Genomic DNA, 27,372 nt, shown 5'->3' on the forward strand with positions numbered 1-27,372 from the left:
CAAAAGCCGTGTATTGGGCAGTCAAGAGAAAATGTATTTCTTCTATCAATATAAAATATACACAGTAAGAGTTTAATTGGATAAAAGAAAGTTAATTGATTAAAAGCTTTCTGTTGAACAACAAAAACCTTGATTTCATATTAACCAAGTGGCGTTATAATGGATATTATTAAATGTCCTCTGAATACAAATGAAACTGTGGCGGTGAAAGAACATAATGATCACATGACTTTTAAAAGAACATAAAATGCCAGGAAGACGTTTCTCCAACCTGCTGTTATACCAAACTTTTTCCATTTGTACTTAAATCTCTTATCCTGAAATATATGTGAGAAACATGGTGCTTAACATCTTAAGTGCCACCAGCATCAGTGTGGCAATATAATCAATGGAAGAGTATAAACCATCAAGGGTAGTGCATATTTTACTCTAAATTAGTAGCTGCCAAACTGTGGGCTAGATCCGGTGTGCTGGAAAAGCCGTCCAGGAATGGCGCTTTTACTTCTGAGCTGCAGCTTCCCATTGTTCTATCTGATCTTCTCAGGAACTTGGGCCAGGCAGCTGCTTCCACTGTGTGTCACCCCAGCAAGCTCTGTACCCCAATTTCCAGGTGGAAATAGCTGGCCAGTGTGAATTTCTGAGAAGATTGGATGGAAAGATAAGATTCTTCACAGAACGGAAATTGCCACACCAGGACATCTTTTCCAGCATGCAGTGGTCCATGGTTTGGAGACCACAGCTCTAAATACAGATTGGTTTTTGAATGCAGGGCATAACTTTTGTCTGCTATATAAGAAAATTCTAGCAATTGGGAAAGATAGAAATACATTCTATAAGTTTTTCTTATCATTAGAGGAACAGACATTTTTCTAGACCAGTGGTTCTCACACATTTAGCATCAGGACCCACTTTTTAGAAAAATAATCTTGTCGGGACCCACTGGAAGTGATGTCATGACCGGAAGTGACATCATCAAGCAGGGAAATTTTTAACAATCCTTGGCGACAATCCTACCTACACCTACCCAGGAGTAAGTCCTATTTACTATCATTGTTAAAAGCATATACATAGTAGTCTGTTAAAAATACAGGTCTGTTAGATTTCCCCAAATGCAGTCAGATGCTATGGTAGCATCAAGTCTAATATATTAAAAATAAAATATTGAAATGAATGGGGACCCATCTGAAATAGGTTTGCAACCCACCTAGTGGGTCCCAACCCACAGTTTGAGAAACACTGTTCTAGACATACCAGGTCTGAGCTGCTTCTGCTTAATATAAATGCCCTGTTAACCAGTCTCTTCAGCCTTTAAAAAAGGAAGGTTGAAGATGCTGGGAAATAGGGAAGGGCTTCTTTATTTTGGAAAAGAGTGGTGAAAAATATTTCTGAAAAAAGATGAATTGTTAAACTATAAGCAGGCTTGCTGTAACAATAGGCTATGCAGTGGTTCTCAAACCTTTAGCACTGGGACCCACTTTTTAGAATGAGAATCTGTCAGGACCCACCAGAAGGGATATCATGACCAGAAGTGACATCACGCAGGACAATTTTTCACAATGCTAGGCAGCAATCCTACCCACACTTACCCAGGTGTAAGTTCCATTTACTATCATTGTTATGGTAGTATGTGTATATATATCATGGTAGCATCAAATATTAAAAATAAAATATTGAAATGATTGGAAGTCACCTGAAATTGGCTTGCGACCCACCTAGTGGATCCCGACTCAGTAGTCCTATAGCCCTGTGTTTCTCAAACTATTTGGATATCTCAAAATCTTCAGTGGAGGCTTTATCAGTCTATGACAATTATTTGGCTAAAAAGCCTTGCAGACATCATGAAATATTAACAAGGTGGCTTCTTTTCCACACACAGGAACAGAAAACAGCTGCATCTGGGAACTGATCCATACAAAGTCAGAACTAGAAGGAAGACCTGAGACAACCTTCCAGCTGTGCAGCAGGTAGAGTTGCTGGTTTCAATAATGGAGCAGGCTTTTCTTTTGCCATTCCAATTTAAAAATCAGAACCTCCATAACCATCATATTTAGACTTTGGGCCACTCTGATGAAATTTATCCGTGAAATACCATCGTGCACTGATCCGATTGATTATATTGATCCAATGATAGCCATATGTACACACTGCTTGCTCAAAAAACCAAACCTTGATGCTGATTCTCTAGTCACTTATTGTTTCATTTGTATCAAACAAAGCCCCACACTGAAAGGACAATTGCAAAGATGACATGTTTGAATATTATCTAACACACAGTTATTGTTTCCTTGTGCTACAGTGATTCAGAAAGCAAGACCAATATAGTTAAAGTGATCCGTTCAATTTTGAGAGAAAACTTCAGGCGCCAAATAAAATGTGACTCGCCTTTGGAGAAAACATGTAAACATCGCCTTGTCCTGCATAAGAATCGAATTCCTGTTTCAGCAAAGTTGGGTAAGAGACTATTCTTTCACAACACGTGTATATACACTAGCAGTTGCATTTGACCTAGTCACAGAAACAGCCATATATTTAGGTTTCTTTGGGAATCTCAGTTGTTGGAAAGATCAGCTTGTTTCTTCTGGCTAGGGTCCTCTGGCTGCCTGACTTAAAGTAGCAGGATTTCCTCCTTGGGAAACACATACAGCCAGCCTACTGCCAGACTCCCGATGGTTCAATTAAGGCTTGATTCAATTGAAAACAAAGCAATTCCTTATAGAACAAAACAATGAATAATTTTCCATGTTGTTGCATCAGTTTGTATCTTCATTTGGGAGTGAGTTTATATACTGAAATTACACATGAGCTTGCAGAGAACAGTCAACCCACCACTGAATTAGCTGTAATGTATTTCATCCTTGTCCTGTGGCTAAAATGGCAGGTGAATTCTGTACATACAGCAGTGGCTCATCTGAGCAGAAAGCAACATTAGTTGAAAGGTACGCAGCAATGGCAGCATGTTGGAAACGAGCACATAGCATGCATCACCATGTGTTGACCATGACAGGTGGCTAGATGGCATCCATTTGCTTCAGCAGCCTCTCCGCTGGTTTTGCACTGCAATTTTGATTTCTAGACTCTTCCTCATAGTACAATCTTCTTGGTTGACCAGCTTTCCCTAATGACTAGATTATAGAAGGCCCTGGTTTCCCCCCTCCCCTTTTTGGGTGTAGTGTTGCTTTGTGGTAGCATCTAGTGCAGGTCCTATTTCATGTTGAAATGCTCTAGTATTCATGAAGTTAACGTTCCACAACTATTCTCACAGGGCTTCATTTGTTCACCACAACGATGCAACAAAGATCTGTACATCAGTGCTAAAGACATTGATGAGCATAATCAACAAAAGGAATATATTAGAGGTTTTGGGCCAGCCCATTCCTCCAAAGCAGTTTGGTTCTTAGAAAGGAACCCCCCTCTTCTTTAATCTGTTCACATGATCTCATTGTCAAGAAAATCATGCTATCCAGTTAAGTGCGGCTTTCGATGAAGTGTTTTACACACTTGCTTTGCTGGTGTGTTTTCTCTGGTGTATGCATTTGAAATGGAAGGGGGGGCCTTAGGCTCGCTGGCACCCTCAGAGTGGAAGAATTGTGGCAATGGCTGCAGGGGCTGACAGGACATGATCACACAAATAAGAAACAGTCCTGCTGAGGGAAAGAGGCCCTGTCTCCTTTCCCTCCCCATCTGTGAAGAAAAGGTGAGGAGTTGCTTCGCCTGGGGCTAGACATCTCCATGAGAATCACTCCCTGTCCTGTCCCTTCCAGCCCCCAACCAGAAGCAGTGGAAGGAATTTTTCCCTCCCCATTTCCTTATCACCACATTGCAGGAAGGGGGTGAGATTTCTGAAGTAAGGATACATCTTCTGCTGGTATCAGTGATGACACTGAATTAGAAATGTAAAAAATTATGACTACTGTTAGGGTTTCTAACTTTTGGTACTCAACTGGGGTATATTTCTCATTTGCAGCTTCTTCAAGATCCCTGAAGTTACTGAAGAATTCTCCCAGTAACGAATGGAACAGTGATGTAGGCAAAGGAAATGAACTTGATTCTGATGAATGTAGCCTAGGAAGCAGTACTCCCAGCAGCAGCTGCCATACAACTGACAGCATCCTTGAATCGAAGCATTCCTCTCCTGTGAAACAGCTGCAGAGCTGTGCATCAGATTTTTCCAATAGTCCTGTAAAGGAATCTGACATCCTAAGTGATGAGGAAGACGACTACCAGCAGATTCTAAAGAAGGGCAGCCTCACCAATGATATAGAAATTCAGTTCCAGCGCCTGAAGATTTCTGAAAATCCTATTGATGACACAGAGGCCGTTTATCCAACTGCAGGAGAGAATGGCGATGGGAGTGGGGCAGGAGAGCACCCTAAACTAGTGCGTGCCCACTTCTGCCCTATTAAACGAAAAGTTAACAGTACACGGTGTGACAAAGGAACCTTACTGGCCATGCAGGGGCGGCACCAGTCTCTTGACAGTCATCCTGATGTTGCAAGTTTTGATCTGAATTCTATTTTAGAAAGGGAATTTAGCGTACAAAGTTTAACTTCAGTGGTGAACGAGGACTGCTTTTATGAAACCGTGGACAGGCATGGGAAGTCCTAGCTGCCTAAAAGCAGACCTTTTTCTACAGCCTTTTGACTTGCATTTTAAAACAGGTGATTGTTGTAACTTGAGAAACTACTATTAAATTGAATGCACTACTGTGTTTTTCCCCACAGAAGTAGTTGTAAAGGCTTAAGTTATTTTAATTTATTGTGGAACAGAAAAATTAGATTAAGCTGCCTGAATCTGTAAACAGTCCTATCCTTTTTGAATAAGATTAGGGAACATTTTTAAAATTGTAAAAAAAGGAGTATAGAACAAGTATGACCTACATTTTTTATACAAACCCAGACAGATTTAATTGTTTGGGCATTTGATTGCCAGGTTTAAGTTTTGCTTTATTCAAAGCAGAATTAAGTTATGTTGGAAAATTAAAGTCCCACGCTATATTGCACTAAGTTGCAAAAAGTTGTTTATACTCAATTTCATATTATATATATGTAAATATAAAAGCCTGTACTGTAATCTTATTTTATTGTATTTTTATTTTCTCTACAAGCTTGTACAGTAAAATGCTAAATGCAATAGCAAGTTCTTTGTTACTTTCCTTATTCCGTAGAAGGTGAATTCAGGCTACTGTGCATTTAAAAAATAGCCTCAGAAATATGTATTAAACCTCTTAGTCCCTTACTTCTGGAAGCATGGTTTTATCTACACTGCCATCCTCAGTTCTTTTACATTTGCTTCTCTTCCTGTCCCTTTTCTCTTTCAGTTCTTCCCTATAGCTGTATGCAAAAAGCTTTGGGTCTTCATCACACATTTTTCTATAGACATCACAAAGGCTTTTAAAGTGATACATGGAAAGTTGAGTTGGCCGTAAAGTTGGATCAACATCTGCCAACATAAGCAGCTGTTCTGTTTTTTCCAAACGTTCAGCTTCTGGAAATAATATCCTGGAAAAAAAGTGATAGAGGCCATCAAGGAGAATCATCTCAATTCAGAATTCTAAATCTAATTCACTGATCCCAACCAATGAAATTACTCTGAATGAACTATGTGCAGGTACCACAAAGATGGAACTCACTCACAAAACTGCAGTTTGATGATACACACCCTATTCTACTTTTCTATATAACCAGTGCTTAAGAGCCAAAAGGTGTTCTATGTTAGGAAAAAGCAGGTTCTAGCCTGCACCCATACCCTACTCATACCCACCTGAAGTTGCTTAGCCTGTCTTTTCCCATGCCCTGGCTTTCCCTATCCAATTTATCTGCACCTTTCTCTCATTGACAAATGTAGCTCCCCAGTTCCTTAAATGCTATACGGTCATAGCACTAGTCTTAATCCTTCTGGAAGATGCTCCTGTTTGCACATCTGCAGGTAAAGGAAATTTCACAGTTATGAAGCAGCAGCCAAGAACAACCTCACTCTCTTACGTGCAAATTGCACACAGATAGCAAGGCAAAGATTTTATAGGTTAAAAATACCAGCTCCAATTGTTCCTGGCAGACGTGTGCTGAAAACACTGATGTAATAGGCTTCCAGTACCCTGCCTGTTTGTTGAAACATAAGTTCTGCCACTTCCAACAACTTAAAAAGGTCTGAAAAAGCCTCTGACCAGCAGTTGCTTCTTTTCCTGTACCTCGTTATGGATAATTAATTCACCATATATTGTATGTATATTCACATCATGGAAGAGGCTTCTTTTAAGAATGAAGACATTCATTCTTCAGAATACAGCCCAAAGGAACTAGTTATTAAGTAATGATTACATCCCACTAAAATCAATGGGACAGTCATGATTAGTTTCTTTAGTCATGATTAAACATAGGGGAAAAAATGATATTTTGATAAAAGCAAAAGGAAATATGTTCAAGAGAGCTGCTTGGTATTAAATAATGGACCTGCACAGTTACACTTGCTTTAGAGACAAGAATAATTATTCTGTGAGAATACCCTTTTTGTAGCTAATCCTCCATGGAGCTGACCTACAGCCCTTGTATAGATAGAATGGGATAGCACCAAAGGATATTTTTCTACATTCAGTTCCTATTCTGCTTGGAGGTGAATACCTGAGGGTCATATGCACAGGTGGCAAGTTAGATGGAAACCATACCTATAAGTAGTATCTCCATTTCTTCTCAGAAATGTACATATCTGGAAGGTATTGACATTCGACAGAATTTTAAAAAGACAAAGTGGCAAGTACAAAAATCATCGTAGGTACTGGCCCTCAGACAAGCTTATTCTTGATTTCCCTCTAGTATGTAATTGCTTGGTGTGTTAGAGTGAAAAAATTTAATTAAAGTGAACACTCTTCAAGGGAGTGAAACATTTGCCACATCAAACTATAGCTTTCAGGGCCCATTCTTAAAGTAGGAGAATAATGTGGCTGAAGTTTCTCACACTGCCACTCCCATAATAGCTGCATATAGGCAATCATGTGGGATAGGCCTGTGCCATTATTGTCCATGCAAGTGAGCAGAGCTAGTGGAGTGGCACAAAGTATTAAAAAGCCCAAACATTTTCTGTCTCCAACGGCCACTTCTCACACCACCCCTTACTGCAGTTGTCAAGTAAATCTGCCTGTGTCAATTCATTGAATAGCACAGCATCAGTAATATTCTGAAGAGAGATTTTATTTTATGTAAGAAAAAAATAGTTCTTACCCTACACCGTGATGACAATATTTCCTTCTGAACTGAAAAACACTTCGAACAACTTTTTCTACCAGTTTAAATGGCTGTTCTATCCTTGGTTGCACCAATGGCGTAAAGTGAACAACAGTCACATCCACCTGCAAAAACAACATTCATTAGACTGGTTCTAGAAAAAGAATTGAGTCTAATTGTAAACTTCAAGGTGGCGCAGTTAAAAAAGGTGGTAGCCAGTTCTAAGTACAGACATACTCCCATATCCGTGAGGGTCCTGTTCCAGAACCCCCTGCAGATTCGGGTATCTGCAGACACAAGGGGTGCCCCCATTCTTCAGAGGCAAGCTGCATGCAACCACTGCAGGCCTCAAAATGACTAAAAAGGCCAAAAAAGCGACTTCTGGTTTTACGATGACACGGGAAGTGCTGTTTTAATGCCTTATAACATAATGGGAGGCCCAAGGGAGCCCTAGAGGCTTCCCTGGGCCTCTCAACGCTTTATAAGGCATTAAAAACCACTTCCCATTTTATTATAAAACTGGAAGCTGCCTTTTTTTTTGCCTTTTCAGTCATTCCGAGGCCCGCAGCAACTGCAGGTGGTCACATGATGCCTCTGTAGGCCTCAGAAGAGGCTCTGAAGGTGAGAGGAGCCCAGCTTCCCTTGCCTCCAGATGAGGTGCATGGGGGGGGGGGAGATCTGATCCATGGTTAAGTGAAACCGTAGATACAAAATCCATAGATATGGGGCCCGTCTGTACGTATCCCTGTTGGTATGATATCAGAAATGGTGACAGTGGGGTCTGAAGTTAATTGATATGTTTATGTAAACAAGAGTTGCATTCCTCCAGTATATTTCCAGGCAAAACACATCTTCTAAACCAGGGGTGCCCAAACCCCGGCCCGGGGGCCACTTGCGGCCCTCAGGGGCTCTCAATCAGGCCCTCAGGGAGCCCCCAGTCTCCAATGAGTCTCTGGCCCTCCAGAGACTTTTTGGAGCCCGTGCTGGCCCAACGCAACTGCTGTCAGCAAGAGGACGACTGTTTGACTTCTCACCTGAGCTGTGGGACAAGGGCTCCCTCCACTACTTGCTGTTTCACATCTGTGATGCAGCAGTGGCAGTGAAGGAAAGGCTGGCCTTGCTTTGTGCAAGGCCTTTTATAGGCCTTGAGCAACTGTAAGACCTTCATTCATTCATATAAGTTCCATCTCTAGTATATTCGTTTATGTAAATTTATTCAAATTTGAAATGTAAATTAATTCGGCCCCTGGACACAGTGTCAGAGAGATGATGTGGCCCTCCTGCCGAAAAGTTTGGACACCCCTGTTCTAAACAAAGGCCCAAAACATTTTAAGTATTAAATACTGAAATAAATGTGAGCTTTCTGAGCCAGAGGAAACCTGCGCAGATATGCAGAGAACATGCAAACTCCAACCAGGCAGTTGCTCTAGCCAGGAATTGATTTTTCCCCCTCATCAACTTTATAACAAAACAACTTAAAATGAAACAACTAAGGACTTGCTGTATAGCAAAAGTACTTATAAAGAGGGAAGAGTGTACTTTGATATATGCCTTTTGACCTTTTGGTTCTGAAAGCAGGGTACACAAGCGTTAAAGGATGTATGTCTGTTCTAGAATGGGCAGCTTTCACTCACAAAGGCTGCAATCCTAACCACACTTTCCAGAGGGTAAGCCCCATTGAACAAAATAGGACTTAGTTCTGAGTAGACCTGGTTAGGATTGTGCCCAAAATCAATTAATGGGGAGGCCTTCTTCAAGAATACAAACTGATCACTTTTCAAGGTAGTCAAAGCAAAAATGTAAAGTTTCTCTTGTGGTCTGAACACTTTTCCTCAACGTGTTTTGTGAAGAAGCCACTTAGAATGAGTTTTGGAAACAGTTTTTAAAATGAAAGTGTAGGTAAGATAATGAAAGATTTCTTAATACTCAAGAGAGGCCAGAGTCTTAAAAAGACATTTTTTGATCAATTAGATCAGTGGTTCTCAAGTTTTTAGCACCAGGAGCCACTTTTTTCAAATAAGAATCTGTCAGGACCCACCAGAAGTGATATAATGACTGGAAGTGACATCGAGGAGGAAACATTTTTACAATCCTAGGCTGCAATCCTACCCATACTTACCCAGGAATAAGTCCCATCTACTATCATTGTCTTAATGCCAATAAAGGTCTCTAAATCTAAATCTGCTATCATTGTTAAAATATACAGAGCAGCCTGTTAAAAATAAAGAGGTGTAACATTTCCCCAAATGCAGCCACATTCCATGGTGGCATCAAGTCTAATATATTAAGAATAAAATATTGAAATGAATGGGGGTCCACCTGAAATTGGCTCGTGACCCACCCAGTGGGTCCGACCCACAGTTTGAGAAACAACGGATTAGATGAAAGTTAAAGCTAAAAGATACTGTGATCGCAAGGTACACTTGGGTGTTTTATTCTGAGGAAATACAAAGCACTTCTCACTCCTGACTCCATTTCCTGGAACACTAGGAAAGCTGCTTCGTTACTACGGGAACAGATACAGGAAAATGCTGTTCACTTGTAATTGGATGCTTTGAAATTACAGGCGTATCATATTTCTCAGCTGAGCATATTAACATGCTGTATTAACATGTGTGCCCGTTGGGCAAAAAGGCGGGGTACAAATTAATAAAATAATAATAATAATAATATTACAAAATCTAGCAGAGATTGCACATAAAGACCTAACATTGTTGATGATCACACTAGCTTCTTCACTTTGCTAATATTTTTAACAGAACAGAAACAGTTATGGCAAACAAAGTGTAAGATCATCTAATTAGAAAACAAACTCTAGCATAAATTGCACTCTGTCACCTCAACTCCCCAAGCTTTTCTGAATGCTCAAAAAAAAAGTGGATTTCTTCTATGTACAGAAAAGAGTCCAGCAGAAACATGTAATTAAGCCTGGATTTTGTCCAATACAGTTAAGAAAAATTAGACTTCTAGATAAAAGAGTCAGAAAAGAACTCATAGGATAAAGAATACATAATTTGCAACTACACTATACTTAATCCTCCTGTTTTGCTCCTACAGCATTACCATCTTAGTTGCTCTGAAGTTTCTTGCTTCTTGTAACTCTACCTGTTCTCCTTGCTGCCCACTAAATGCTGAACTCCCTTCCAGAACAGCAAAATGCCACCACCAGCCCCCTTCCAACAATTCTCTTATGTGCTGAAACCTGTGGCTTAAACTCCTTAGACTTCATCCTCAAAGAAGCCCAAACATGTAGAAAAATTTGCTCACCCTGACTGTTCTCAATCCTCTCCTTCCTTTTATTGTTTCCTCCAGTGTTGAAATTTAGACTGTAGACCTTTCAGGAGAGGGACTAGCCTTATTTGCTTATGTTATGATGCAACACTATATACAGTGAAAGAATTATGTAAGCACACACATTTACAAACTACCTTCTCACCTTCTGCTTTAAGAATGGTTTAATTCACTTTGGCTCCTGACTTGCCTGTCTTGTGGTTCTTGAACCTTTCCGGCCCACGGCTCCCCATTACAACACCTCGCCTCAGTTGCCCCCAAAATGGGGATGAAGGTGTTTAATTATACACTAGAAACAAAGAAACAGCTGCCAGCACTTGGAGGCTGCAATCCTAACCACACTTACCTGAGAGTAAGCCCCATTGAACAAAATAGGACTTACTTCTGAGTAGACCTGGTTAGGTTTGTGCCCTGAGTTTGTTAGCAGCACACCTGGAGGGTTTTGGAAAGGGAGGGGGGATGTGATGAATTTGCTGGGAGAGGGGAAGACTTTGTTTTGTGTGTATCTGCTAATTGCAAACTGAGACTCAGAGATGGTTTGGCTGCAATCCTAACCTCACTTTCCTGGGAGTAAGTCCCACTGAACATAATAGGACTTACTTCTGAGTAGACCTGGCTAGGATTGTGCCTTTTATCTTACAATAGTAGCGAACAGGGTACCCCGCCCCCCAAAAGGAGGCAGGAGGAAAAAGGGAGATAGCTAAAAAGGAATGGGTATTTTTATTTTTTAATCAATTTTTGGAGACAAAGCCATCAAGAGCAGCTTTTTTTCTTTTTTGAAGGGGGAGGAAAAAGAGAAAGGTGAAGATCCTTGGTTAAGATGACACAGAGGTCTACTCAGGTCTACTATGTAGGTCTACTCAGAAGTCCCATTTGAGTCAATGGGGCTTACTCCCAGGAAAGTGTGGATAGGATTGTAACTACACAGAGCAAGATTGCAACTCACCCTCCAAGTAGATGGGGGCATGCTCACACACATACACCCCAACATGCAGATGCCACCACTATTCCCCCCAGGCAAGATGGAGGAATGCAGGCTGTGGCATTTGGACCCCCTCCCCCCCACTAAGAGCAGGTTGGGCTCCCTCCTTCCCAAGCAGAGGAAAGTGCTGCACACCTCCCAGCTTCTCCCAGTCAGCCTTCTCTTCACACCTTCCAACCAGCCTTCCCTCTCCTGCGCACCCCCAGCCAGCCTTCTCCCCCACTTCCCCCCACCATGTTTCACAGCCGTCCCCACCTCACACTGCCCCATGCACCTCCTTCACAGCTTCAGAAAAGCAGCAAGTAGGGAGGCAGCACTCCCCAAGATGCCTTGCGACTCCCCTGGGGGATAGCCATGCCTCCCAAGGGAGCCCCGACACACAGATGGAATACCTCAGTCTTAGAATAAGTTGTACGACTATTACAGAAGGGGGCCTGGAAGAGTTCCCCGTTCACTGCAGTAGGACGCACAGAGCTTAAGATATGGACAATATTCAAAGCACACTGACACAGTAATAACAACAACAACAACAACAACAACAGGTATTTATATACCGCCTTTCTTGGTCTTTATTCAAGACTTTATTCAAGGCGGTTTACATAGGCAGGCTTATCTAATTCCCTTATTAAATAGGGATTTTTACAGTTTCAAAGAAGGTTCTTTCTTTCAAGAACGACTACATTCAGGTGTTTCATTCCGATCTGGCTTCACATTCTGGCCTCCATCCTCCCACGCTCAGAGCAGATGGAATTGCTCGGCTTCAGCTTGTCAGCTGCTCCAAGGTCACACGGTGCCGGTGGCCTCGAACTGGTGACCTTGTGGATGTTATCTTCAGGCAGACGGAGGCTCTACCCTCTAGACCAGACCTCCTGCCCAGTAACACAGTAACATGTTCAACTGATTTTAAAGAAATGTACCTTACCAGAAAGTGTGCTTAGAAATGTAGTTTACAATATTCTAAAATTTTCTGATGGTGTACACAGAGATTGTTCATTATAAAATTCAACCTTATACAAACTCTGCCTGCAAATGAAAGTATTACATTAAAACATAAATTACAACTTCACTAAACCAGAAGGCAGTAAACTAGTAGTGGCAATAGGCAAATTGCTGGATCTGAATGTAATGACAGAGGTTCAAATTCATCCTTGATGCTGAAGTGTGGTGATTGGCCTTGGGTAATGATTTAATATGAAGTAATTATTTCTTTGTATAAGCCTGGTTCTGAGAGGGAATATTAAAGAAGAAAATACTGTATTTATAAACTACAGTTAGGCAGCACAAGAATCTACAGAAAATAAAAGCACCAGAGCTTTCAGACATTTAAAAACCCCCACAAACCAAACACCAGAAATCAACACACACACACACACCACTTATCCAACCCAATCTCCTCAGTTATAGTAGGCACCTTAGCTCCTCTTTTAAGCATGCAAATTTTTCTTGCATTTAAAACTATAAACCATTTCTAGTCTTCCTACGTTTAAAATGTAAGCTTAAAACCATAATGGGGCCAAAGACACCAGAATCAGAAAGCAAACAAGAATATATCAAACATTAAGAGTAAAATATCCTAGAACATGCTTTAATCTTGTGAGTTTCGCACAAGTTTCATGGGCCAAATTACTTTTAACGATTTAAAGCTAGGTGCAGCTGGGCTTTGGGGCCTGTTGCTTGAATAAAAATCATATACAGGTTGAGCCTCATTATTCGCATGGGTTCTGTTCCAAGCACTCACGTGGATGGCAAAAAACGCAATATAGCAAATCAATTGAAAAAACAAAGTTTCTTTGCTCCAGTGATTTAAAAACAGCCTTGCAGGCCTTTGGGATGTAAGGTAAGAGTCATTAAGAAGACAATCCATCAATCAGTCCTCCTCCAAGCACTTACAAAGGCACTTCACTCAGCCCCTCCCTTCACCAATGCATAGTGATCACGGTGTGCTCAGGGGGAAGGGAGGGGTCACCTGGAGAGAGAAGGATTGATGGATTGTCAGCCAGCTGCCCCCCCTCTCATTAAGAAGGCTATTGTTAAAGGACTGTTCAGTTTTTAAAACTGATTTTAAAGGGATGCATTTTTCCCCTTCTCCAGGGATCAGCACATTCCTTCTCATTTGCAGTGGCCATTTGTGTTGAGTCAAATCCGTGTGTAAAAAATCTGTGTATAAATAGGCTGGACCTGTAAACATAAATGCCAATCTCAGATCAATGCACAAGTGAAAACAATAAGACCAAAGAGAGCTTTTTTTCCTTCACTACACTTCTACTGCAGAAATTCCAATGGAGATCTACTTGGCCATTTCCCTGCTGCCATTCTGAAAGCAAGTAAAACTTTTGTTTTTAGATCTGTTGCAAGTAGCTGAGTGAACTTTCTGCTTAAAAATTGGCTGAAGTTGCTGTCAAGGCCTGTAATTTGTCTACTGTTGCTGTTCTTACCAGTGTTTATTACTTTAGAATATGTTTGGGTTTAAGAGTGTGTTGCTTTGGGTGTCTTCAGACAGTGAATTAGAGAACCAACAACAAAGAACTATTTAACCATACAATTGCATTCCTCCTTGACTTATATCACGTGCACTGATGAACTCTACTAAGCGTGAACCAAGATCTGCTAACTGGTTCATGTATCCAAAAAGGGTCAAAGCAAAAGCACAACACAATTTGACAAAGGTCAAATGCCAGTGCTAACTTACATCAGATGCACAAATAATTTTGTATAAACAAAACATATGTCTAAATTTTTACAATTGCCCACGCTGTCCCCTTGCATTGGTTAGTTCCCTAGTCTTTTCTTCATTCCCGCCTTTCACTCCGCAGTGTTTCATACTCTTAGAAGAATTAGATTCCCGTTTCCCCTTCACAGCACCATTTATATCATCATCATTTGTAGAGGTATTGTGCATTATCTGATTGTTTTGTTGTACTTTGAGCCACCAGAGGTTGCCTTGATAGGCAAGAAAGGCAGGATAATGTTTTTTAAAAATTATACAGGCCAACACATATTTTGCTGTCATAAAAGTTAGACCTGTTCCTGGGTATATTTTGGGTGCCGATTTCAAAAATAGCATCAGTTTTGCCCTATCACATATAGTTTCAAAGATACAGCACAGCCTTGTTAGTGAACTGTTCAAGCATGTTCCTCAGGTGGAAACCTACACCATGGCTTCCTCCATAAATTTTGAAAAATGTTTTTCTGATCCTCAGTTTCGCAGGCCTGTTACTGACAATTTTGTAACTGTTATTTAAATTTAGTAACTGTTTTGTTACTAACAATAAAGTAAGCATTTTATTTATAAGGATGCAATCTAGGGTTGTAAGAACATGAAAGGAAAAGGGTAGATTTAGTTATAAATACTAGTAAGAACATAAGATGACCCCCCCCCCCCACTGGATCAGACCAAAAGCCCATCTAGTCCAGCTTCCTGTGTCTCACACTGGCCCACCAAGTGCTTCAGGGAGCACACAAGACAGCAAGACACAATCTGCCTACTGGTGCCACCCCCTGCATCTGGCATTCTGAGGTGACCCACTTCTAAAAACAGGAGGTTGCACATACACATCATGGCTTGTAACCCATGATAGTAATAATAATAGTACCAATTAAGTAATTTACACAGTGATATAAAACAGTAGTAGCTTCACAACAGAAGAAGCTCTTCATGCTTACTGGATTAGAGACCAGTTGCTGATTAGAGAGTTCTAAGAAGATATCCTGAAGGAATTGCAGGTGAACTTCAGAAGGGCATTCCACAAAATGGTCTAGGTAAAAATCTAATGATGGAGTCAGACACAAGACTATTTTCATCTCTCCCCCAGCTCTAGTGCTTTCCTCTGCCTCAGAATCTTGCCATAAGGTAGGCTGGCTCTCTTCAAATTCCAGCTCCCTCATTGATTTGGAAGGATTGTTTTAGTTCTGAGTATGGTAAGATGACAAACTCCTCAGCGTTCATACTCTTAGAACAGTTAGCTTCCTGTCTCCCTGTTACTCGTAGTTTGTCATCTTACAGATGACAATTTGCACCTGTTGAAATTCCTTATTCTACACAATTGTTAAAGATCCAGGAGCCCTAACATTGAAAGGTTGACCACCCTTGAGTTAGCTAGTCTAGTATCATCTTAAATGGTTTATGAAAATATACAGGTTAGCCGTGCTCTGCCGTCCTGTGATACACTTCTAATGTCAACCACAATACATACTAAACATGTTACCCATCATGTTACTTGAAACATGTTACATTTAACTGATTCAATTGCATGAATTAAGTCCCACTGAACTCTAAGGGATTTACATGGAGGCAAGTATTCACAGGATTGCAGCTCTCTTGAACCTACAAATCTCCCTGAAGCCACCATGGAGCTCTAAGCTTTCTCATGAGCAGAAGGAAGACAGGAGTTGCATTACTACTGTACAAAGCTTTAGAGGCAATCACAAGAGCCAATTTCTCACTACCCGAGTCCTTCAAAGTTCAAACAGACATCGGAAACCTTGTCCCTAGTCAGGGGGTGGGCAGGATTGCTGGTGACTACAAAGATTTGTTGGCTACCAAGGACAGAGTTTATGGACCACTGTTTTATTAAGTGCTATGAAACCAAAATATGACCTTACACTTATTGTGCAATAGTGCAGTCTTCAAAACAAAATACTGCTCAAAAGAAAATGCAAAGCTGCTGGTACCTCCAGGATAATGAAACAAGTAATAAAACTACGTAGCTGTCAATGGCTGCGTGCTACAAATTCTCCTTCCTTTCCATGCACTGAAGAGGGTCAGAAAACAGGGAGAACTCATTTATCTTGCTGCTTGATCAGCAAGTTCCCATTTCCACTGTACCTGATTCTCCTCACTGACTTGTCAGAACTTCAGCAGTGCTCTGCCTTTATCACATAAGCCTCACCAGAAAGCACTGCTGGGGAGCGGGGTGCCATGATCCTCAGAGGAAAGTTAACTACCTAAAGAAAGAACTGGAGATGTCTACCAGTTATCGGTACCAGGTATGTAAAATTCAAATACATTTGTTGCTTTAAGTGTATATCCCAAACCTTATTAGGATTTATCTTAGTGTAAATGATTAGAGTGGTTCTTTTTGCAATACATATTGCCTTAATTTTGCTTTTTCATTGCAGTGAAGTTTATAATCATGTTGGCATCCTTCAGTCTCGGAAGACCATGGTGTCACGCTCTGAATGGTGGCTCTGGAACAGTGTCCTCTCCAGTGCGCGAAGCCTGGGTAAAGTAGGTATGGAGGATAGGCTGTTACCCGTGCAGCAAATCCCCCCTCTCCACGTCGCTGAAATGGTCCAATGGAAAGGCAGAAGCCAATACGGTTGGTTCCAGCGGCGTCGCAGGAATTGCCAGGACGTGACTGTGTTCAGCCATGAACTGCCTCAGGGACTCCGGCTCTGGATTTTGCCTCGAGGTTGACTCCTGAAGCCTTTTCCACAACTGGATGTAGCCACAAGGCAGTGGAGGTTTGGGATCAGAGTTTTGAAGTTTATACTAAAGTTTTCTATTCACAATCTTAGAGCAGCTTTTAAAAGACAAGGAATTTTTTTTAAAAAAAAAGATTTTTCCTTAAATACAGGATGTTTCACATTTTCCAGATTCTCAAGATTTTCAGGCTACTGCCAAGCATTCATTATGAGGTCTGGAAATCATTATGTATTAAGGGCTAAGGGTTACATGTGTTTTCTCCATAATCTCTCCGCTTTTGCTCCCTAAACAAAGTATTTTTGCCCATTCAGATTCATTAAACAAAGTAGTCCTTTATTCTCTGGTAGATGGTACTAAGATGGAGAATGGGCAGCAGGGCTGTGCTTGTAGTACCAGAGGGATCTTTTTCTTTAATAAAAAACCAATGCAAATCTTCTATGAAGAAGAGGAAAGAAGGTCTACAAGAGAAGTCGTGTAAGCCATTTCTACAACTTCCCCTGCCAAGACCTCCCACTCAGCAGTAAGTATTAATACTTAAAATGAGACTCTTAAAACTGCCGTTTATGGCACTATAAAGGATTATGCAAACACTATATCTGGTGTCCTTACCATTTAGCAAGCTTCTATCAGTTAAGATCTCAAGTTATTATTGTTCTGAACTGCTGTGCATTTTAATTATAAAGTCGCTGAAACAATAAACTGAAGCAATAAGTATGAATAATACGAGATATACAAATGGATGGTGCCACCCAGGGATGACTCCACTTCCCTGCTCCGTAGCCCATGAGATATGTACACAGGAAGAAACACCAGCCTGCTCGGGGTGGCTGCTACTGCCTCTGGCAAAGGCTCAGAAGCCTCTGAACAGACTGAACACCACAGGGAACCACCAAACCCTGCAATTAATGTCACCCAAAATAATGCTTGTGGGAGAAGAATTGCACAAAAGGAGTGAATTCAAAAATCTTGGCTTGTTAAGCCACAGAATGAGAGGCAGAATAAGCAGCTTGATCTCCTTTACCAGGCTGACTGTCATGTCTTCAAAATCTTTGCCCACCTACTGACTAGGATCAGGGTCTCCAACGTTGGTCTGAGCTTTGGAGGTACTGAAAAAGTGTGAAACTGGCGGAAGCGGAGCGTGATCACACCACTCTCCCTTTCCCTGACCTGGGGCGCCCTGCAGGCGCTTGTGCAGGGCTCCCTGCAACCAGGGCCGCTGCTGCAGGGACTGCAGGGTGCACCCCAGTCCCTGCAGCCCCGTCAGAAGGGAAAGCGGAGCAGTCGTGCTCCGCTTCCGGTTTTGCGGAGCGGGGCGCAATCGCTCTGCTTTCACTTTTCCTGACCTGGGGAGCCCTGCTGAAGGTTGCGCAGGGCTCCCCACACCCTCAGGAGGCTGCAAGGAGGCTTGGGCAACCCTGCCTTCCCCCTGTCTCCTGGCTGCCCCCGCCCCTTAAGGGGGCAGAGGCCAGGACCCACAGGCTGGGGCATCGCACGACCTAGTTTGAATACCACTGCTTTAAGCCAATGAGGGAGCTGGGATTTAAGGAGAGCCTGCCCCCTAGAACAGGTTCTGCACATTTTCCTGCTACACAGAACTCTGTAGCAAATGTGAGCTTCTGAAGCACACAAGAAAAGCTTGTCCATTTAAAATTTTTGAGTAGTTTCTGCAGCAGATATAAAAAGACAGGTCCCTTTCCCCAGCTGATATCATCTTCATTCAGCAGGTTCTGTCACAGTTAAGTGATAAAAAGTCACTTAAGGTGAAAGAAGCTATGAGGCGTTTCTGCCACTGTGGAAATTATAGCTTCATCATCTGGTCACCAACTGCTTGGTTAGCTAGCTACTGTATTTCTCAAAGCACGTAGCTCATTGTAGGAAAGGAGAAGAGAGGATCTGCACTGATCTTTAGGAGGGACTAAACATAGTCCCTTACTGCCAAAAAAAAAAAAAGGAGGCAGCACCAAAACATTAGTCATTTGGCTGATCAGTTTGCCTGTTGATTTAAAAAAAAAATCTTGTTCTCTCCATGCCAAGTTCTGGCCATTTGATATTCTCATTTCCTGTTTAGGACAGGACTTTACCTGCAACAGGGTACCAACAGGCAAATTAGCAAGAAGAACAAAGAGTGAGCCCCTTTTACTCTAGACCAGGGCTCAGGAGATGGATCTGAGGTTTGGAGTAACCCTTCCACCCCGTGACCAGCGCTTACTGTTCCGCTGGATCGCTGCATGACCTACTGAGATCAAAGGACAGGGACATTCTGAGCAACTGCGTCTGCCTGGATGATGTGGCCCAGCCTGCTGGGACACCGGGCAGCAGATACAACTGCCCAGAGTGTCCCTGGCCCCCAATCTCAGTCGGTCATGCAGTGACTCAATGGAATGGTAAGCTCCGGTCTGAATGGGGACAGCTTCTTTGTAACGCAGTCGTTGCGTGTTTGGTGACCACTGCTCTAGAACAGTAACTTTATATCATGGTGGATATTTAGAAGGGCATCTTCAGATAATAAAGCTAAAGACATGGCAGTCTGCATGGGTATCTGAGCAAGGTAAAATCCACAGCACATACTTTATTTTTAAAATAACTGTTATTGGTAAGCAAAGTATGTAGAAATAAAGTTACCTACTAACTTACCTTCTAACACAGTTGCATCGCCCCAGCCTGAGGGCCCTGGACTCTAGTCCCCCCCTTAAGGGGTGGGGAAGGGGGAAGGCAGAGACACAATCCCCTGGATCATGCCTCTGATCAGGTTTTGCAATCGAGAAACAGGAAGTGGTCATGATCGCATTCTGCAGGGGTCTGCGCTGTATGAAGAGCCTTGCTGAGGCTGGCGCTGGGCTCCTCCAACCCCTAGGAGGCTGCTGCAGGTGCGGGTGAGTGGAAGCACCCCTCCACACTGCCTTCCTCCCGCCCGTGCAAGGACTTACATGTTCTCAAACTCTCCCAGAGAGTTTGAGAACCACTGTTCTAAAGATTATTTATTAATTGATCACATTTTTATACCAACCTTCCTCCAAAGAGCTCAGGGCAGTGTACATGGCTGCTCCCTCCTTTTTCCCCCTCACAACAACCCTGTGAGGTAGGTGAGGCTGAGAGGAAGTGACTGGCCCAAGGTCACCCAGGAAGCTTCATGGCTGAGGGGGGATTTGAACTTGGGTCTTCCAGGTCTGAGTCCACCTCCCAAACCACTACACCACCCTGGATTAATAGTTCAATAACTAAAAATATTCTAAAAATTCACATAGATAACTAAGTACTTAATCAATTAAGCATATTCTGCTCTGATCCCAGGAACAGATATTCAGTGAGAGAGAGAACTGGTGTCATGTACCTGCTAAGAGAAAAAAGAATCTTTCTCTAAACACATACATATTTAGTGCATATGGAACATTATTCACAGAGGTGGTCAAAAGAGCATTTTAAGAACCACTCAGTTCCTCAAAGTATCTCAGCAGGTCAACAAAAATTTAGGCTCTCTCAGCAGAGGAATGCTTACTTCTCTTTTTATATGCCACCAGCAGTTTTGGATTGTTAATCTTAATGTACCCATGAGAAATGTACAAGCAGAAGCAGCCATTCATTACTGGCTTGAGAACTCTATGCTTGGGCTTGTTTTTCAAATTGCATGCTTCTGTTCACAGGAGCACCAGCTCATCTGCCACCTGGGTCTACATGTTTAAGCCCCTTCAAGTCAAATATATAGTAGCAGCAGCAACATTTGGTGGGATTAGTTTTTAAAAGGTATATGTAATTTAGTTTCCAAGTGTGAACACCTGTTCGCCGAGTTAGACTCCCAAATTATATCAGATCACTGGTCTGCCTAGCGCACTATAATCTTCTCTGACTGGAAGTAGCCTTCTGCATCACAGCATGTGCTGCTCTACAACTGACGCTGTATGGACTCCGTACCTTGTACGGAGCTAAAGTAGAAGACGGGAATCTTGGGGTTGGACAGAGCATGAGAGAGTCACCCGTCCTATGCAGAAGATCAACAAGGTAGGCCACCAAGCAAAAACTTGCTTTTGTTTTTTATCCTACTACACAGTCCTCTAAGCAGGGTTCTGATGAAGACTCACCAAGGCCAATGGACTGGAAGCTTCAGCACTATAACGTTAATGACAAGGGAATGGAAGTAACTGGTACTAGTGATTCCACTGAACAGAAGTAATGGGTCCTATTGAAGCATTAGGAGTGCTTGTGAGTGCCTGAAAGATTATGACCCAGAGGAGCAGCCAGGCTTAGGTGGACTTATGTTCAATGAGTGAGCAGAAAAATGAAAGCACACAGAATTTTAAGATTAGCATTGTAAAATGAATGACTTTCCTATTGCTAAAGCCTCCATATCCCCTCCTCTTGCAATCCAAGTCATCCGAGTTGAATGCAATTACTGCATAACATGTTATTGTGTTGTTTCCATGTCAATGGAAAACATTTAAGCTAAAATAAAAGGTCTCTATTCAACAAAACAAGAGGGGACCTGAAATAAAATGTAGCATCACCCTAATGAACCCATCCCTAACACTCATCTCCCAGCTTGTAAAGGTTTCAACTACCAGCCAATTCTCTTACCTCCACCCATGTTTTTCTGTTGACTTCCAACCGCACCCCTCAGCATTTCCTGGTTCCTGTAGGCCACCAATGCGGTGTGTTTTTAGTGTTTTACATTTACAAATGTATGTACTACTGCATACCTAGGCAGACTCTTGAGGACTGTATATAGGAAACCATTGACTTGTTTGTGGGTAGCTGTTTTGCCTGCAATCTGATTGACACACAACCACCTGAGTTTGCTGTTGGGATACAGATACTGAACCAGACAAAGCTGCCTAGAGGTTTAAAGGTATCCCAATTTGCCCAAAGCAATTGTACTATCTATGAGCTGTTTCATACGAATGAAGGCATGGGGTAAATAAAATTCCTGGTCTTCGGGAAACACAAATTTTAGCTCTAAATGGGCAGCAAATAAGTCTTCTCTAAAAGTAGCAGTAAAATAACAGAGATCTTTGTTAAGAAGACAGCACTAGACAAACACAGCAACATTAATATTAATATTTGGTTCATTAAAATAATCAAATTAATATTGCCTGGGAGGGACCAAGACAAGATAATGTACGTTCAAGCTATTTCTGCCCAATGTTGCATATATACAACAGGGATCAACTGTGTACATCTGTAGGCTGGGCAAAAATGGGTAAACCCTTGTTTTAATTAATGGTAGGCTTCAATCCTACGGATCCCTCTGTTCCTTTCACTACCTTCAGGTCAAAGGACAGAATTAAGACTCCTGAGTTGGTTGTAGAGGGCATGAATTGCTCAGTTTTGCAATTTCCAGCTTTGGGGTGTTTACACTGTCCTAAGCTTATGCCTTAACTCTGCATTTAACCCAGTCTTCCCCTCCCCTCACTACCCGTTATCAAAGAGTAGCTCCTTGTGCTCAGTTGCTCAAACACAGTGTTCATTTGTAATCATTTTTGTTCAAGTGCCCTGCATACAGCTGCTCAGTGCTTTTGTAGCCTTCTCATCTGCTGCAGGGTCACGGTCAGTCATTCATTCAGATAGCTGTGATTTTAAATGCAAGCTCTCTTGTTTGCTCATTTCTCTTCCCTTTGCCCTGCTACTCTCCCCCCTCCTCTTTCTGTCACATACAGGCGGCTACAGCCGTGGCTGGGGAGCTATCAGACCGTTACACACACACACTGTTACAACAGGAGAGAAACAGGCAGACAAAAGGTGACAGGCAAATCTCATCATGGCCTCAGCAGCTCTACAGTTCTTTGCTTTCGTTTTAGCTTTGCTTGGCGTTTTTGGCGCAATCACAGCCACCTTGTTGCCCAACTGGAAGGTGAGTGCAGATGTGGGCTCAAACATCATCACAGCCATCACTCAGATGCAAGGGCTCTGGATGGACTGCACATGGTACAGCACTGGGATGTTTAGCTGCACCTTGAAATACTCCATCCTCTCTCTCCCAGTTTACATTCAGGCAGCACGGACCACCATGGTTTTGTCCTGCATCCTCTCAGCCTTTGGTATCTGCATTGCCACTGTTGGGATGAAGTGCACCCGCTTGGGAGGGGACAGAGACACAAAAAACCAAACCTCATTCGCAGGAGGAGTCTTCTTCATCCTCGCAGGAATATTTGGGTTGATACCAACAGCCTGGTACACACGAGAGATCATTTCCAATTTTCTGGACCCAAGCGTCCCAGAAAGCAGCAAGCATGAACCCGGAGGAGCCGTTTACATTGGATTCATTTCGGCAGGACTTCTGCTCACGGCTGGGGCCATCTTCAGCACTTCCTGCTTTCAAAAGCAGCAGGGGGCATGGATTTACCCCAGCAAGCAGCAGCCACCCTTTCCAGCTGCCCAGCAAGACCACAACACCACAGGCTACAACCTGAAGGACTATGTGTAAATACAAAGTTGTGTGTGTGTGTGTGTGTGTCAGTTTTCTTTTCTGCCGTTGCTTTTTAAAATATCAAAACTAGTTTTCTGTTCTTGATATAAAGGGGGAGTTATATTTTGGTAAAATAATTTTTTTCGCAACAAAAAGGCTGGTTAAAAAGGTTTAAATAACTGCAACTGTTAATGTATTGCTTTGTGAGACGTGTACCAGGAAAGGACAAAAATGCAGAGCAGAACAGTTTACTTTTCTAGCATGCAAAAATTAGTTCATATTTGTCATGTACCAAATTTAATTTTACCAAGAGTCTCATTTTAATTATGGCACCAGCAAAACTATTCTGCCTCTATGTGGAGCCCTATGTATTGTTTTTAAAATCATAGCTACATCTGTCTTTCATTGTCACCTCCCAACTACCATGGTAACTAGATTTTTTTTCCCCCAATGAAGAAAAATAGTCACGCATTTGCACATCACAAAGCTGAAGGGCCGACATGGCTATTCAGATGTTGCCAAAACTGCTCCCCCCCCAAATCACCACCTGCTGCAGGTTCCATTTTTGTTTCAAAAGAAACGTCTGCTAACTATCTCTAACTGCTGCAAACATCAGAATGGAGAAAGGGACACATCAAGAAGTATGTCTTCAAGGAAACTTTTTAACCTTCTAACTTTGCTCTAATTTAACCCTCTACTTTCATTATTTTAATCTATTTCTCAGGTTCTGTATGCCTTAGCTTGTCAGACAACTGAAACATTTCTGTTACTAGGGAAGATTAACTGCTTCAGTGTTGCTTTAACCTATACTTGGTTCCTTGAAAACCTAACTTTATATGAACTAGTTACAAGGTACATCTTGATCAGGGCCCAGAGAGATAGGCAGTCGGCCACACTGAGCTCTTGCAGGTGACAGCAGCACAGTTTGCAATTACTTGGCCAGCAGGAGTTACTTTAATACTCCCTGCTTCTCAGAACCTTCCTTTTAATATACTGAAGTGATTATTAGTCACAGGTAGGAACCGCTCATTTCCATTCAGAAGGTGAGGTCGAATTTGAATTTTTGGGTGGAAGAGTTCAAAGAAGTGAGCTCTGACCAGCAACAGGACAGCTCTCAAGACAGTCACTCTTTCTCTCACACACGCACCGAATACTATATTTCAAAACTAGCCTATTCTTTAAAGACATGCAAAGAGGACACAGTCAAAGAGGTAATTCTGTCAATTTTGCATGTCATGACCTCTGAGTGGGAGGTACAAGCATGTCTTTGTAAACCACATGTCCAGCTGATTTTAGAAAAAACCATTTGTTCTAGCAGTCATAGAAAATTATTCACAGAATTATGAATAGAAATGTTAAAAACTGGATGAACCAAAGTTCTCTGACTACTTTAGTGCTTCATTCTGCAAGGTAGCTATATCAGATCTGTAAATAGTAGGATACCTATAATGGAGGATGCGGAGAGTTCAGTGTCAACTTTTTTTAGGATGAGCAAAGAAGTGATGTATTATTTTTTATCATATATATCTGTGTGTCAAAGTAGAGGCATACTCTATATTTCAGTGTCTAAATAAAGTCAAAAGCCTCAAAGCAAATAAAACCAACAAAACATCAGGCCTTAAAAGCAACAAGAAGATCCAGAGAAACATTAATAAAACAATAATAATTGGTATTTATATAACACCTTTCTGGTCACTGGATTGCTCCTCTGACTTTATTCAAGGCAGTTCACACAGGCAAGCCTTCTCTAATCCAAGCGGGTTTTTACAATAATAAATAGTTCTATCTTTCAAGAACTATCAACATTCCAGGTGGATCTTTTCTCTAGTGAACTTTCTAGCTGCAGTTGCCTCCCAAGTAGCCTTTATTATTATTAACAGTATTTATATACCGCTTTTCAACTAAAAGTTCACAAAGCGGTTTACAGAGAAAAATCAAATAACTAAATGGCTCCCTGTCCCAAAAGGGCTCACAATCTAAAAAGATGCAAAAAAAAAAAACCAGCAGACAGCCACTAGAAAAGACACTGCTGGGGTAAGGAGGGCCAGTTACTCTCCCCTTGCTGAGATCTGATCTTTAGGCCTGAGATCTGATTAAGAGAAAACCCAAAATGCACATTTCAGTGCCCATAAAATCCAGAAATTCTGTCATTTTACCATGACAGAAAAAGCCAGGAGGAAACCAGGTACACTGCAGCAAGGTGCCTGGAGGAGGACAGGACATTACGGAGCTACAATCTCCAAAACACACTTATTCCAAAGCAGGCTGTTTACTCTAAAGCAGTGGTTCTCAAACTGGTGGGTCATGACCCACCAGTTCGTATAAAGGTTGCCCCATCCCTTTAAGGGGCGGGTGAAGGGGAGAGGCAGGAAAGCGATCCTCAGGATCTGTGTTGCAGGAGGTGCTTTGCACCTGCTTTCTCTGAACGTTCAAAGCCTCCGGGAGCACTGCAGAGGGCTGCGCAGGGCTCCCCACACCTCCTGCAGCCCTGTCTTCATAAAGTCACAAGCACTCCCCTTGTCCCCCCCTTAGCAGCATGATCCTGGGGGTCGCCCTAGCCCAGGGGTCGGCAACCTGCGGCTCTAGAGCCGCATGTGGCTCTTTCAGCTGTCTGCTGTGGCTCCTCCCGGTGAAAGTGGCAAAGGAGTTGACAGGAGGCACCTGTGCTGGGAGGGCAGGCTGCTTCCCTCCTCTCCGAGCTCACTGCCCTCCTCTCCCTTCACCCCCACCTGCCCCACATTGGTTTCCCTTTTTAATTTTGCCGGCTCTGCAGGCTTAAGCTCCCTGTTTTTCCCTTCCCCAACTCTCCAGCAGGCTCAGCCAATCAGCATCCAGCAGGCTCCTGGCTTTTTCTGTTGGAATGGCTCAGGGCCCTTCACTGGCTGACCACCAGCCAATCCTGAGCTTCCCTCTTCCTCAGCCATTGCAAGCCCTTGCAGCCCACCTTTCCTTGAGCAGGTCCCCACTCAGTGCAAGGAGAGGCTTTTCCTCCACAGCAGAGGAGACATCCTGTGTGTCTACTCAGTAGTAAGCCCCATTACAGAAGATGAAGCTTATTCCCAGGAAAGGGTGCCTGGGATGGCAGCCTTGGAGCCCGCTCAAGGCCAAGCGCAAGGATGGGTGAGTGGGAGCCTGCGCAGGTCTGTTCAAGAGTAAGCCCCAATGTAGTCCCTGGGCTACTCCCAGGAAGGTGTGCAGGGCTGTAGCCTCAGCCTCCTCCTGTGCAGGTCTACTCACAAGTAAGTCCTGCTGTAGTCAGTGAGGCTTCCTCCCAGGAACTCCTGAGAGTTCCAACCAACTTGTCTGCTCAGAAGTCCCATTGTAGCCAATGGGGCTTACTCCCAGGACAGTGTGGAGAGAGTTGCAACCTGAGGGAGGGAGGGCAGGCAGGCAGACAGGGCAGAAGCTGGCCTGTGGCTGCCCCTCCCCCTTCTTCTCTTCCCCACCTCTGGAGTCTGTGTCCTTTTTTCCTTCCAGCAGGGTGCCTCTGGAAGGTGGGGGCAGTTCTTTAGTATCCATGTAAGATAAGCAGATGTCATAACCACCATATGTATTGGAATCCTGGAAGAGCTGGTGAGGAGGTAGATGTGGTGTCAGCAGTGGCCCCTTTAAGGGTAAGGATTGGGCATCCAGCAGAGTGTGCTGCACAGCTGCAGCCACTTGAAGGCAGTAGGGCCCTCAGGGATATAACGGGCAACTGAGGAAGGGGGTGTGGGTTGTAGAAGGAGTGCAGGTTGCAGACTAGACTAGACTAGGCTTGGCTGGGCTGGGCTGGGCTGGGCTGGGCTGATTGACTTTGATACTCTGACTGATTTGACTGACTTTGGAATCTGATCTTGGACTGTGACTTGGCTTATTGACTTTGGACTCTGCCCTGAATACTCTGACTGACTTTGTGACTAATGGACTGCTGGAGACACTGGAGTTTGGTGTGTGGCTGCTGTGCCCAAGACCTGCTGAGGACCAAGGGACTGCTGTAGTGGTAGGAGGCTGCTGGCAGGAGAGAGGACCTGCAGGTTGAACAGGCCAGCTACCCTGGAGGTGGGGTCCAGCAGGACTA

The 27,372-nt window shown here is 42.9% G+C and overlaps 3 protein-coding genes across 10 annotated transcripts in view; 2 read left to right on the forward strand and 1 right to left on the reverse strand.

The window, feature by feature from the left end:
* Positions 1-5,199, forward strand: part of TIAM2 (TIAM Rac1 associated GEF 2) — a 178,169-nt gene extending 172,970 nt beyond the window's left edge. For all 5 annotated transcript variants that reach the window (XM_066615857.1, XM_066615885.1, XM_066615875.1 and 2 more), the window contains 3 exons: positions 1,877-1,964; positions 2,297-2,451; positions 3,965-5,199. In XM_066615857.1, the coding sequence (XP_066471954.1) occupies positions 1,877-1,964; positions 2,297-2,451; positions 3,965-4,605 (884 nt within the window). In that variant the 3' untranslated portion in view covers positions 4,606-5,199. The remainder of the gene's footprint in view (positions 1-1,876; positions 1,965-2,296; positions 2,452-3,964) is intronic.
* TFB1M (transcription factor B1, mitochondrial) overlaps positions 52-27,372 on the reverse strand; it is a 47,956-nt gene continuing 20,635 nt past the window's right edge. For all 4 annotated transcript variants that reach the window (XM_066615930.1, XM_066615903.1, XM_066615921.1 and 1 more), the window contains exons 7-8: positions 7,215-7,342; positions 52-5,498 (exon numbers count right to left, since the gene is read on the reverse strand). In XM_066615930.1, coding sequence (XP_066472027.1) covers positions 5,225-5,498; positions 7,215-7,342 — 402 coding nt within the window. In that variant the 3' untranslated portion in view covers positions 52-5,224. The remainder of the gene's footprint in view (positions 5,499-7,214; positions 7,343-27,372) is intronic.
* Positions 22,665-23,330, forward strand: CLDN20 (claudin 20). Its single transcript, XM_066611846.1, has one exon. The coding sequence runs from the start codon at positions 22,665-22,667 to the stop codon at positions 23,328-23,330; it is 666 nt and encodes a 221-aa protein (XP_066467943.1).

The sequence above is a fragment of the Tiliqua scincoides genome, chromosome 1, assembly GCF_035046505.1.
Source record: "Tiliqua scincoides isolate rTilSci1 chromosome 1, rTilSci1.hap2, whole genome shotgun sequence".
Lineage (NCBI taxonomy): Eukaryota > Metazoa > Chordata > Lepidosauria > Squamata > Scincidae > Tiliqua > Tiliqua scincoides.